A 12,744-nucleotide genomic window follows, 5' to 3' on the forward strand; every position below is an offset into this window, starting at 1 on the left:
TGATGAAGAGCTCCGGCCTCTTGGCGAGAGGACTCGCTGCGGCGAACGAACTCAAGCATCTCATAGCCTGCGAAGGTGCAGGCAACACCACTTGAACCTGCCTGCTTAGTCCCCCATCTCTTACTAAAATGAGGCGGTGGTGGCGACCGGAATTAGGGAGAGCAAACGGAGAGGGCAACTGTGTGGATTAGAGAGAGGAGGATGGCCAGGGAGGCGGCACGGTGTTGATGGTCGCTGACTCGAAAGGGTGGATTGTTTACCTGGTGACGCTTCGGTTACTGAGCAGGTCGTGGATGACTGGCTTTCCAAACTCCTGTTGAAGACTCTAGAAGACTCTAACTTGGCCAGGTTTTCTAGTCAAGTTTATTTGAGATCCAATGGCAGATGTTGAATACCAAGCTGCATCCAACGGTCCTTATTTTCCGATGACGTGGCACATCGAGGTGGTGAAAAACTTTAGTTTTTTCACTACTTTAGATATGGTTGGAGTACGGGAGGGCAACATAAATACCTAACCCTTGAGGGATTTTCCCTCATGTAACTTTTTGAATCAAATTTAATATAAATAGTTGTAAAATATTCTTTTTTTTGGCAATGCAGAGTATAGCGATATCTACCACTTCACCAGAAATCATATTCAAATTCCACCGAAACATTAAAAAAAATACAAATTCATACGTGAACATCTATATAAATGTGAGCAATACTAAAAAGTCTTATAACCTGAAACGGAGGGAGTACCAAAGACTATTCATATGTTGGGTTTGTCTTTTTTTTTTCTCAATGTGTGAGTTGAGTTTTGACTTGGTTTGGTGGAGTAGTTTATGTATAGATAAATTTTAGAGTCCTCAAGAGATAACAAGGTGTACCAAAATTTTTAGTGCAAATTTCCGTATCTCATAGTATCGAGAGGTATCATACCTTCTCAAGAACTGTAAAATCACTCTTATATAGTATATGGTATCAATGTTGTCAATTTGTTTGAGAACTTTTAACAGCAATTTAAATAGTATTTGAACAAACGAGGGAACATCCCCTTACTAGTTTAAAACATTTCCATATTGGAGTACAAAGCACAGGTTGGATTTAAATTTCAATGTTTGTGGAATAACATATCTTATATTAATTTATGATATTGCTTTCTAAAAAAAACTGTGACTATTTGAATAACACGAAAAACGAGGGGATATTCTCGAGATGAAAATACTTTCCAACTATTGCACGGATTGAAATGCTTTCCAAGCATTGCACGGTAGTAAGGGCACTTTATTTGGACGATGTCAAATGTGCTCTGACAAGAAGTTCGTCTACCCAATCAAGATAATTCTTGATAGTACTTTCTGGCGTTTTAGTGTGATAAAACTAGAACTCTCCTTTTCAAAATTAACTAGAAAAACTAATACGGTTTTTTGGGGGCAAACTAAGAAAACTGATACTAGCAGATTTAGCATATTTAAAAGAAAAATCTAAAAAAGAGGGGGAAATTGGTTTTAAGCACTCTACTGCTACGTGGATCACCGTAAGTCAGGCTTCTTTTTCAGTATGGGCATCAAAAATGCCGAAATGGTATTTATTGTAGTGAGAATTCTGTAAGCTAATAACTACCTGTTATGACACGGACAACAAAATCTTCTTTCAGGCAAGCCCATTTATAGCAAGCACCTCTCACTCGATGTTTTTTTTTTTTTTGTTGTGTAACTGTGTGCACATATTTAGCTTACTGACAATGTCAGCAAGGTAACTTGAAACCCATGTAAGCTCCACTAGTATACTGCGCCCATACATCCAATGCTCCGAAGAAGGTGATGATCACGGTGCTGACCGCCATGATGCCAGTTACCAAGAACACGATCAGCGACACCCTCCCGGACTTCCTGATAGCTCGCTCAATCACCACCGCTCCAACAACCGAAGCAACAAAGCAGATCCCTGCGTAAACAGAAGCTTCTCCGATGCCTTGCATGCCTAGCAGGATGAACTGAACCATCGACATGGATGCGCAGAAAAGGACCATAAACGAAGACGTCGCTGCTGCAGTCTGCAAATCAAGGATGGTAATGCTACTGCATGAATCATGGACTCGACAGAAAACTACTGATCATACCTTGGTAACCATAGGTCCATAGGACCATAGTTTCAGTAGCTTAAGAATCTGTAGTGTGTGTACCACTGTACCTGCGGTGGTATTCCAATCTGAAGAAGAACAGGGTTCAGAAGTAGGCCTCCCCCAATGCCAAAGAGGCCGCTCAGAGCACCGGTGACAAAAGCAGCCAGTGGGAATAGAAGCGTGGGCAAGGTATCCATTTTAGTGCTCTCCGGATTTGCCTACATGACCATGTAATGGTTCATGAGCCCCAATTGCTTGTAAGTAATTGTCACAAGAACAGTTAATAAAAGACAAAATATGCCACCTTGCCATCTTCTTGATTATGCAGAACTTGTTTCTTCCTCTTCGCGTATATAATATAAGCTGTGAAAGCCACGGCGAAAGGAACCTGGGACAGGGTGATCAACCAGTATGCAACTCCACAGGGTTTTATCCTGATCATACCCTGAGCAGATAAGAACAAAATGTTGGAATCATGCATATGAGTATGATTGATGGCCAGAATTTCTAAACTGCAACCTCGGTATGGTTAAGTTGCCAAAATTGCCACTGACGTCTTCAATCTTTCCAGTTCATATATAATGAATGTGGAGAAGAACAATGTTATGATTCTAACAAGGAAGAAAAGGTCCCAATTCAGTAATTCACTGACACGACGTTCGATTTATTTTTGTTTTCAGGGAGAATTGGCCAGCCTCCAGGCTCCAGCTATATGATTTGGTGTTGTCCTTCCATCAGCTTATATATATTTTTAGAAAACAATTCATCATGCTACCGAAAAGACACACGAGTTCAACAGGTTATTCCAGGTCAATCAACTTCTGGAACAAACTAATATCAGCTAGAAAACTGCTAAGGCCCTACTTAGATCCTATCCCAAAATTTTTCACCATGTCACATCGAACGTTTGAACGCCTGTATGAAGTATTAAATATAGCCTTAACAAAATAACTAATTACATAGACTGCGACTAATTTACGAGACGAATCTTTTAAGCCTAATTGCTCCATGATTTGACTATGTGGTGCTACATTAAACATTTGCTAATGACGGATTAATTAGTCTTAATAAATTCGTCTCGCGGTTTACTGATGAATTCTGTAATTAGTTTTTTTATTAGTGCTCGAACACCCCATGCGACACACTATATAATACCTTATGTGACACGCTAAAATTTTACACCCCTAGATCTAAATATCCCCTAAATTTTCTTTTCAGAACATGTCGACTTTATGTGAGCTGCTTTATCATTTCCAGGCCGACTCGATACCTATCTAGAATTCATGAAAAAGGCGCGTGTTGAGATGAAGTGAGGCATTCCTATCGAGTAAAATTGACTTTGACATTTTTCACTAAAGCAAAGGAAGCAAGCAAACCTAGCCGCTACTTTCCACTAAAGCTAACAACAAATGGAGAGCATAACTGCATAGTGCAAGCAAAAACTGACAAGCAGAAAGGCACCCGTGATAACGAAGGGCACATTCTGGAGTATCTTTGCTTTGGATCACGAACAGATATACTTCCTACCCATGGTCCATGCCTCCATGGATCCGTTTCCTTCCTACCCAACGTTGCGGGTTTGCACTGGCCTATGCGTCACTTTCGTGCATCAGCAACCACCATGTACACTTGTACAGTGAAGTTGCATGGTGCGTTGGTCTTGTTGCTTTAACTGTGTAACGGAGGCTCGAGAAGCTTGCGGCACGACAGAACACGTCACGAGGCTAGCAAGCAAGGGGGGCATACCTTTCCATGCTTATCGCCAATGAAGACATGGAGCACGAAGAAGCAGAGCCAGACCATGACAAGCACTGACACGTCCTTCCACGGGAACCCCGCGTCGCCGCGGGCACCACCGCCATTGCCGGCATCGGTGCCGTGCGGCAGCAGCAGGGGCTCCTCGCGGCCGTGCGCGGTGGCGGCTGCGACTGCGAGGGTGGCGCCGCGGCTCTCCGAGCTCCATATCCTGAGCCCGGCACGCAACGTCTTGGTGGTGCAGAAGGCGAGGAACAGCGCGAAGAGCGCGGTGATGAGCCACTCCGGGAACATGACGTTGCACACCACCCCGATGCTGACGCCCAGGAGCAGGCACGGCTGGAAGAGCAGGGCGATGTCGTAGTCGATCACCGCCGCGGCGCGCCGCCCGCAGCCCGTGCAGAGGAGGTTGTAGAGCACGTTGGAGGCGGCCCCGCCGGTGACCATGAAGGACGAGTAGGCGGTGGCCCGCTTGAGGCTGAGCCCCGCCACGAGGTTCAGGATGGGGAGGAACAGCGATCCGCCCCCCACGCCGCCGGCGCTCGACACGGACGCGGCCAGGAAGGAGAGTAGCCATGCGGCGACGGTGTTCAGGCTGAGGCCGACGTGTGAGGACGAGTCGGCAAGGAGGAGGTGTTCCCGCCATTGCGGCGGTTTGGTGAGGAGGCTAGAGCTGGAGCTGGGGTGCGACGAGGTGGAGTTGGACGCGCACGCTACGGACAGGAAGGAAATGCAGATGGCAGCGACGAGAGGGAAGAGCTTGGTATTAGTCATCATCTTCTTTGCCCTTCGCGGCTTCGCACGGTGTGGAGTATTTTGCCCCTCCAAAGCCTGTTTCTGGCTGGTTTTATAAGCCATGCTTTGGGTGTGTGCGGCTAGACTTGTTACTTTAGGAGAAAAGTTTCTAAACTTTATTTATGAAAAAATGGCCCGTTTGGTTAGGGGGAGTTTTTAGGAAGGATTGGGAGTTTAGAGGGATGAGACTATTAAATGTTTTGTTTGATCGGGAGACATGGGAATTTTGGTGGGATGGAGATGGGGAATTGAGGAATGAACTCCCCCTTTTCAATACCTGGGTAGGGGGTGGTAATTGGGAGGGAATTCCTCCTTTACTTCGCCAAAACAAATCTCAGCCATCTGTTTTCATTAATGACCTAATCTCCAACTAAACTCCCTATCAATTTCCACCACCTCTACCAAACAAGAGACTGGGATGAAAAATCAAATTCCCATGTTAATCTCACCATCAATTTCCTCGTGTCAACTCCCATCCCCCTTCTCTCAAGTTGCCAAACAAGCCGAATAGGTAAGGCTTTTTTCCAAGAGGAAATGTTTTATATTTTTTTAGTATAAGAAAAATAAGTGAGTTGAAAAGGCCCATCATCTCTGTCATATTAGCCATTTTGCTGAATATAATTGTTATTTGAGAAATTTTGTTATACCAATTTTGAATTTTTCAGAATTCAAAAGGCAATCCCTCTGTTTTATATTACAAGTCGTCTTACTTTTTTTCTTGAGTAAATTACATCGTCGGTACACGAACTTGTTAAGTAGGTGCAATCTAGTGCACAAACTTGTAAAATATTCATTTTGGTGCATGAACTTGTCTAGTGCGTGCGGAATAAGGCAAAAAGAACACAACATAGCTCATCTTATTTAGGGGCTCATTAGGATACCATTGTAAGCATACATACCATTGTAAGTAGAGACAAAATTTATAAATATTGCATGTCTTATGCATACTCACTACACGTATAACGTATGCACATCATATCCTAATCGACATCACCTTCGTACAATCAAACATTGCCAAGCTATTTTGGTCCTCGTTCGCACAAATTAGACAAATTCGTATACCGAAACAAGCATTTTACAAGTTTATATACTAAATTACACCTAGTTAACAAGTTAAACTACTTTAAATTTGACCAAGTTTATAAAAAATATAATAATAACATTTCTAATACACATAAACATATTATCAAAATATATTTAATGTCAAATTTAATGAAACTAAATTAATGTTATAAATGTTGCTAATTTTTTCTATAAACTTAATCGAATCTAAAAAAACTTTGACTAGAAAAGAAGTCAAACGACTTATAATATGAATTAGAGAACGACTTAATATGAATCAGAGGGAGTAACAATTATCACAAAATCATGCACACAAAGTTTGTACTGTATACAAGGCAACGCATACCCTCAACGCATACATCTTACAAGTACTGTATCCAAGGCAACGTATAGTCTTCGATCTAATCGCCATCAGAAATGGAAGTTTTTGGATAAATGACCTTTACTTGTTTGCCTTTGCCGGTATTGACAAGATAAAAGATGGGTAAAACATGTGCTACTGCTCCAGTTGCAACGTACAAAGGCGAAATTAGTATGGACACACATGCATTCAAATATTCACAAATTAAGAGCTATTATTGAAAATGCAATGAACAATCTTGTTATGTACACGTTCTTTTGTAAGATGGAAACCCAACTTCACAGCACCACCGCTCCCATACCCATTGGGCCTTAATTCGACCTCCCCTTCATTTTTTATCAGTAAATTTATCATGAATGCTTATAAATAGAGCTATAGAAGAGAGGTCAAGAACTCCAGGAGGAGAAATGAAAGAATAGCAGCTACACACGCACAATGAAGACTTGCGATTCAAGAAGCTCCTCCATCACCAGTGATCGTCTGCAAGGCATGCCAAGAGCCCATGGCAATGTATTAGATTAAGGAATTTCAATACCCCCAAAAAATAGTAATATCACACATTTAGAATGTCAGCTGTACATATTGAAAGGCTGCAAAACCATGTGACAAGAATTAAGATCTACATCATAATCCATTGGCAGGAAGGAATGGCTCACTAGTCAACGTAGGATAGTTCAGATGCAATACAGTTCCTCAGAAAAATGCATGTATGCTGATGCACAGGCAAAAGGTGATACAGTACTTACCTTTGATCACAGTTGCTATCACAAATCTGGGAGTTGCTCTCTGTCTTCACAATCCTCTTTGTTATTTACAAATCCGAGCTGGGCCTCTGTGTTAAGGCTCTGAGTATTATTTACAAGCTCGGAACGGGGGTTAACATTTGGGTTCTTATTTACAGCACCACCACTATCTTCTACTAAACATTGACCAAAACCATTATCATCAGTGCTAATTGGGCCTTCAGACATGCAGTCCAAAGAACTAGAACTGCTTCTGCAGGAGAGTCTACCGTCCTCTGAAAATCCGGACTTTTGACGCTGAAGCAATCCATATTTGTTACTATCAGGTGTGCTCACCCTATAGGGAAAGAAGAAAAAGGTTAGCACGAGAGGGAGCTAACAAAACCAAAAGTATCAACAGACCATTCTTGTACATTAAAAAATCCACATCATTTGGCCTTTACCAGCAGGAAAGATGCCTTACATTATTGAGTTAATGCCTAATGTATCAATCGCCAAATAAAAGTGCATAGCATACCTTGTCTGTTGAAACCTGGATGTATGAAGAGATTCAAATACTGGTATAAGATTCTTTGACCTAGATTCAATATTGCGAGTCTGGAGCTTTTCTATTTCAAGTTCACCTGAAATTATACCAGTATTGTCTGCCTCTAGAGCTCCATCCCCCATTACTTGAAAATGCATCTGGACATCAATCAACACACAGGTGTTATGCGTGCAATTGTGCAAACATGTAGAAGTCAAACAGAACAAAAGAACTGTATTGTAAGGGAATTGGTGAAGCAAAATACCCCAGATCTTGACCAGAGTGGTGTTGGAACAACATGAGTCTGCAATTCACTCTCAGAAATATAAAAATTATGATTCTCATCACCTAGCTTCTGCTTTTCAACAGCAGTGCCATTGGATGGATAAACACTAGTTCCTTTCTTTGCCACTTTCTGAAAAAGCTTACTGTTTTCTCCGATGTCAAAATCACTATATACAAAACTCTCAGCAGCGTCTCTTCGATTTCTTTTATGACAAACATCCCACTTTTGAAGAGCCTCAATAATAAACCTAGTGTCAGTTTCTCTTTGTGATCCATAAGGAATGGCACTCAAGGGAAAATCAATTCCAGGATCCTGCTCTGCAGAGCGATGGAGAACATACTGAATGATGCTTCCAGATGGAGAAAATACTAGTAAATGATACTTCATGCAAGGCGAACTTCCATCTGAGTTTTTGACGGCACCCTTGCAATTGTGAAATGTTGAAGCAATAGCACCAGAAATTGGACTGGAAACACCTGTTGCAAATGCTGCAGCACCATGAACAGCGCCCTTCAACAGGTTGCCTCCATTTCTTATTCTACTAACAACAGACAATGTTACAGGGGGGCCCGTAACAGAGAGTATCTTCTGATTGAGACTCAGAGAGGGAGCTGAGTTTTGGGACCAATGGGCAGTATGATTAACTGATGAATCCACCGCATAACTATTTTCTGCAAGATTGTTTTCGTTGTAGTGAAAGCTTGTTGATCCACAATATGGAGATATTGCAAAGAAATGACTAGTTCCCCTTGAAGAGCTAATCATTATCCATTCACTGTCGTCACTAAAACTGATATCTTTTATGACCTATGGTAAAAAGAGATATTGTTACCAAAACTAAAAATTAGACATAGTCCAGAAATATGTACGCTACCTTACCGCATTGGTGATGCCTCTTTGCAATTTGTACAGATGAACACAGGTTCCATTTGGACCAGCTTCTGATGAACTCCCATGCGAAGAAGGCAGAATGCGGAAAACATTGATATTTCGACCGTGAATTGAAGCTGTCACCAACAAAGTTCCACTGGGATCAAAACAGAGTGCTGAAATGGGGCTAGTATGTGCCCTGAACTGAACCACCATTGATTTAGAGACAATATCTCGAACAATAACCTGTCATTGGAAAGGGAACATTCTAAATGTCACGGTTCCATGAAGCTGGCAAGACAAATATGAGTACGGATAAAATCCTCACTGAAAGTTCACTCCATCCTATAAGTACCAATTGTCAGTGAGATATGGCATATCAGTGGCATATGCACAAAACTATCTTGAAATAATACTCCTGGCAACTTTTTAATATATAAAACAACTCCTTTGGTCACAAATAAGCGCTATCACTAACCAACTTAATCAGGATAAGTTTTGACATCCACCATCGTCAGTTTACTCTATATCTGAATTCCACCAAGACAAAAGTACGACCACAGGATGAATTAACTTTCCATTTATCCTACGACAACACCTGCTTTTGCTAGGTTTAAGCAGAAGGGGAAAACTTAAATTCATGTTGCATTGAGGGATAAGTTGTTAACAGTAATTCTCATTATGCCTTTAACAAAACAGAATCTTTTTGGTGGAATCATCAAGACTAACTCAAAGTTCGTTGTTTGCAAAATAAAATGACAAACAATTTCATTTTTATGCACAGCGAGACAGCGAGTTAGGGCTGAATGGTGCAATCAGACAGGAACAACACCAACTGCACCATCAGATGATTACTCAACTAGTCAGATGGGTTTCTCAATGGCCTTCAATTGGTTGGTTGTTAATATGGTTAGCATATAGAAACATCACAATAGAGTATCCAAAGCTGGTAACCAACATATACTGAGATGAAATCTGTACCATTCCAGCATATTCGCTGTCTGTATGCCCGTTTATTGTTGCCCCATTTGCTTTGAAGCCAGAATTCCTTTGGTTTATAACATTGTTACTACTTGGAATTAAGTCTGAACAATACTTGGACAACTTCTTATATCCAACATCACCAAGTGTTATAATGCCAGAAGCCAGTTGCTTGCTTGATTCTTTTGCATAGTATGCCACAACACTGCCATTTGAACCAGGTTGTGGAACTAGGGGAGATAGATTAAGAAGCTGAGGGGTAACACGGCCTGTATCCGGAACTGGGACTGGATTCCCAGAATATGCAATCCATCTAGGACCCAGTGCAAGTGGTCCATAACTTGAAATTGGTGGAACTATATGACTGGTAAGGATTGTGTATTCTCTCTCCAGTGTTGCAGCATCAAAACAATGTATCTGCAAGAAGCATTTTTGTTTTCCATAAAGGATTATTCATGATCCAAACACCAAGTTAAAAGCGTGGAGTATGGCATACCTGATTAGCCTGAGATACAGCTACAACTCTAGGACTGCACCGTATGGAATAAACAGTTGATCTGAACTTTATTGTATGCACGTAATCATGGACCCTTAATGAATAAAACCGAAGTACAGTAGGATGATTCTCATGGCCAATATTATGGAGAGTACCATTGGCTCCATTGGGAACAGGGCCATTGCCATCATTGCTGATTAGACTTCCTGTGCTAGTTCCGTCACAAGCAAGAGCTAACAGTGGCCGTTCATCTGCAAATTTGTCTTCACTGTTTGTAGAGGCAATTGGTTTCTTTAGGAGTTGCATGAAAGAAACTGTACCATCATGTCTGGATTCTAGCTGTCTTACATCATTAGCATGTTCAACATCCCATACTTGGAAACCAGATCTGTAAGCTAGAAGTAAAACCTGTCGCAGCATGTCACCCCCACATTCAAGTTTATCAAATCCAGCCCATTGTACCTGCAACCACATTTTACATGTAAGACAGGTGTAAATACATTTTTATATGAAAATATTTCCCGAGTATGCAAACAAAAGGAAAAGTTACCCTTCTGCATGTATTTGCTAGTTTTTGTAGACATGGATCCTTTGCAAGGAATTATTACTTCTACTAAAAAGGGGATCTTTTACTTAGATCCAACCGGTTTATGTACATCCGGACGATTTGACTGACCCTACTCCTGCCACAACATTTGTCCATTTGGATGAACTAGGAATGGCATATAATATGCAGTGTCGTATCATAATGTGCTGTCCAAATAGGAATTATTTGGCCAGGAGAATTATAGCCGAAGCTCAAAAGAAGCTTTTCATATTCATGATAACTCAATGGATTAATATCTGCAGCTAGCATTGTTAATGTTAACACACTAATCATCTCACCACTTTTTCTTTCCGCTGGACAATTGCTAGTAACTACCAAAAGCACTATCTATTTCAAACATAGGCAGATTGTTATATGGTGCTCAAAATAAATGCATCAACACTAACAATAAATACTAATACTGCCACATATGGTGAGCACCTTGGTGGCAGGAGCAGAAACTGATTGCGCCCTCCAGCCATAATTAATCTTTGCTCATTTTGCACCAGTTACCACTAATGCACACGTGAGACGGTGAGACATCTAAAGGCTTTTCCGTTGTACTACAATTATTGCCAAGCTAGCAGTTGCTATGCTAGTAAAACACAGCCCAAAAAAACCAACGAGCACAGTGAATTGTTTAAAATCAAGCGAAATAACCTGGTCACGGCTCCCATCCTCGTCGTGGCTGGCGATCGAGTTCACCAGCGACGCGCCCACCGACAGCAGGCTGGACGCGGCCGTGGACGCCCCCGACGACATGATCCTCATGTAGCCGGACAGCGTCCGCTTCGAGAAGGCCCCGCCGCCTCCGCCGCCTCGAGGAGCCTGCGCGCCGCTCCGCATCAAGCCGACCTCGAGGAGGACCCGTGCACGCTACCACCGCTCCCCCGCGTTCCTCAGACGAAGACCGAGCCTTTGCCTCCAAGTTAAAGCAGATTAACCGAGACGGAACCACCACCAAAAACAAAAAACAGGTTCACCTCGGCGCAACTCCGGCGATCGAATCAACAACTCGGCGTCCCCCGGGCTGTTTCTCTTGGGGGGCTCGGGGGAGAGACTCTTGCAAGAAACAGCCCACCGACCGTATCCTCAGGTGAGCGACATGGCCACGGCGCCGCGCGGGGGAGCTCGGGGGGAATCGCCACTGGGGCGGCCGGAGGAGATACCCTGCGCGGGGGAGGGAGGCGACTGGTGGTGGGAAGGGCGGCGAACTGGTGGTGCTCGGGCGAGCAATTCGATCGGAGAAAGCGAGGGTTTGCAGTTGCGAGGCCTCTCCTCTTTTTTCTCTCTTTTTTTTTTCTCTGGCCGAGGAAGGAAGGGGGGAGGAGATTGGGATTAGGTGAAATAAAATAGTAGGAAAAGGTTACGTTTATTACTACTACTTCTCTCTCTGAGAGAAAAAAAAAAGAAAATAATGATGCGCTTAGTCCAAGCAATCGGTTGCTGGTTTGCGGTTTTTTCTCTTCGATTTGGTGAATTGATTCGGCGAGAGGAGAACGAAGCGGCGAGGCAAGGGAAGGAAGCGGAGAATGTTAAAGGGGTGTGGTGGTGGGGCCGTTGGCTTGTTTGAGGGGATAATCTCTTTCACCTCGGGTTCGGATCGTTGCCTCGCCGTCTACGTTTGCTTCTCTCTCTCCCCCTCGGACGGACTCTCCTTGTGGCTCTCCTTCCCGCAGGCTCGTGCGCGTATCTGGCTGTAGTTGCGTCGCCAGATCGGGTCAGCAACAGAAGGCACCGGTTTGAACTGCGAGATTTTTCCTGGATCTGATGGGGAGATAAGTTCTCCGTTTCAAATGTTTCCTTGGAGGTTTGGAGATTTATCTCTGTTATTACTGTGGGGATCAAATTGATCTCGCAAAACTTCTGTAAAACGGTTGCTAAATTCTAGCATTGACACAAATTTCATAATTGGGCACTGAGATATGCTGTTGTTTTTATTTTCCCTTGTAGTAGTTAGCAGTTGTAGAAACTACTGCTTTGATTTCTATTTTTTTTTCAGATTTTATTATAGTTCATTTATCCCAAAATAAACTAACGTTATGTTAGTACAACGAATTTGGACATACTTTATCTTTAGATTCATCGTACTAGGATGTAATAACACGAGGTTGGTTTATTTTGGAACGGATGGAGTAGGTTATACTATGAATAGGAAACAAAATCTTTTCTCTCT

The 12,744-nt window shown here is 42.5% G+C and overlaps 2 protein-coding genes across 3 annotated transcripts; both read right to left on the bottom strand.

Moving 5' to 3' along the window:
- Positions 1 to 1,520: 1,520 nt before the first annotated feature.
- On the bottom strand, positions 1,521 to 4,734 carry LOC127777136 (sulfite exporter TauE/SafE family protein 5-like). Of its 2 annotated transcripts, none has more exons than XM_052303668.1 (4): positions 3,854 to 4,725; positions 2,412 to 2,552; positions 2,176 to 2,325; positions 1,521 to 2,038 (listed from the first exon to the last, which is right to left on the bottom strand). In XM_052303668.1, the coding sequence occupies exons 1-4, from the start codon at positions 4,718 to 4,720 to the stop codon at positions 1,730 to 1,732; spliced, it is 1,467 nt and encodes a 488-aa protein (XP_052159628.1). In that variant the 5' UTR covers positions 4,721 to 4,725; the 3' UTR covers positions 1,521 to 1,729. The 2 variants fall into 2 exon arrangements, with proteins under 2 accessions (XP_052159628.1, XP_052159637.1); XM_052303677.1 differs by having other exon boundaries at positions 1,922 to 2,038; positions 2,105 to 2,325; positions 3,854 to 4,734.
- A 1,540-nt stretch (positions 4,735 to 6,274) lies between these two features.
- Positions 6,275 to 12,084, bottom strand: LOC127777128 (autophagy-related protein 18f-like). The gene is made up of 8 exons (XM_052303658.1): positions 11,229 to 12,084; positions 9,983 to 10,444; positions 9,487 to 9,903; positions 8,515 to 8,751; positions 7,615 to 8,442; positions 7,341 to 7,507; positions 6,827 to 7,160; positions 6,275 to 6,560 (listed from the first exon to the last, which is right to left on the bottom strand). Exons 1-7 carry the CDS (start codon positions 11,412 to 11,414, stop codon positions 6,845 to 6,847), a joined length of 2,613 nt encoding a protein of 870 aa, XP_052159618.1. The 5' UTR covers positions 11,415 to 12,084; the 3' UTR covers positions 6,275 to 6,560; positions 6,827 to 6,844.
- Between the last annotated feature and the right edge of the window lie 660 nt (positions 12,085 to 12,744).

This window comes from Oryza glaberrima, chromosome 1 (assembly GCF_000147395.1).
Source record: "Oryza glaberrima chromosome 1, OglaRS2, whole genome shotgun sequence".
Taxonomy (NCBI): Eukaryota; Viridiplantae; Streptophyta; class Magnoliopsida; order Poales; family Poaceae; genus Oryza; species Oryza glaberrima.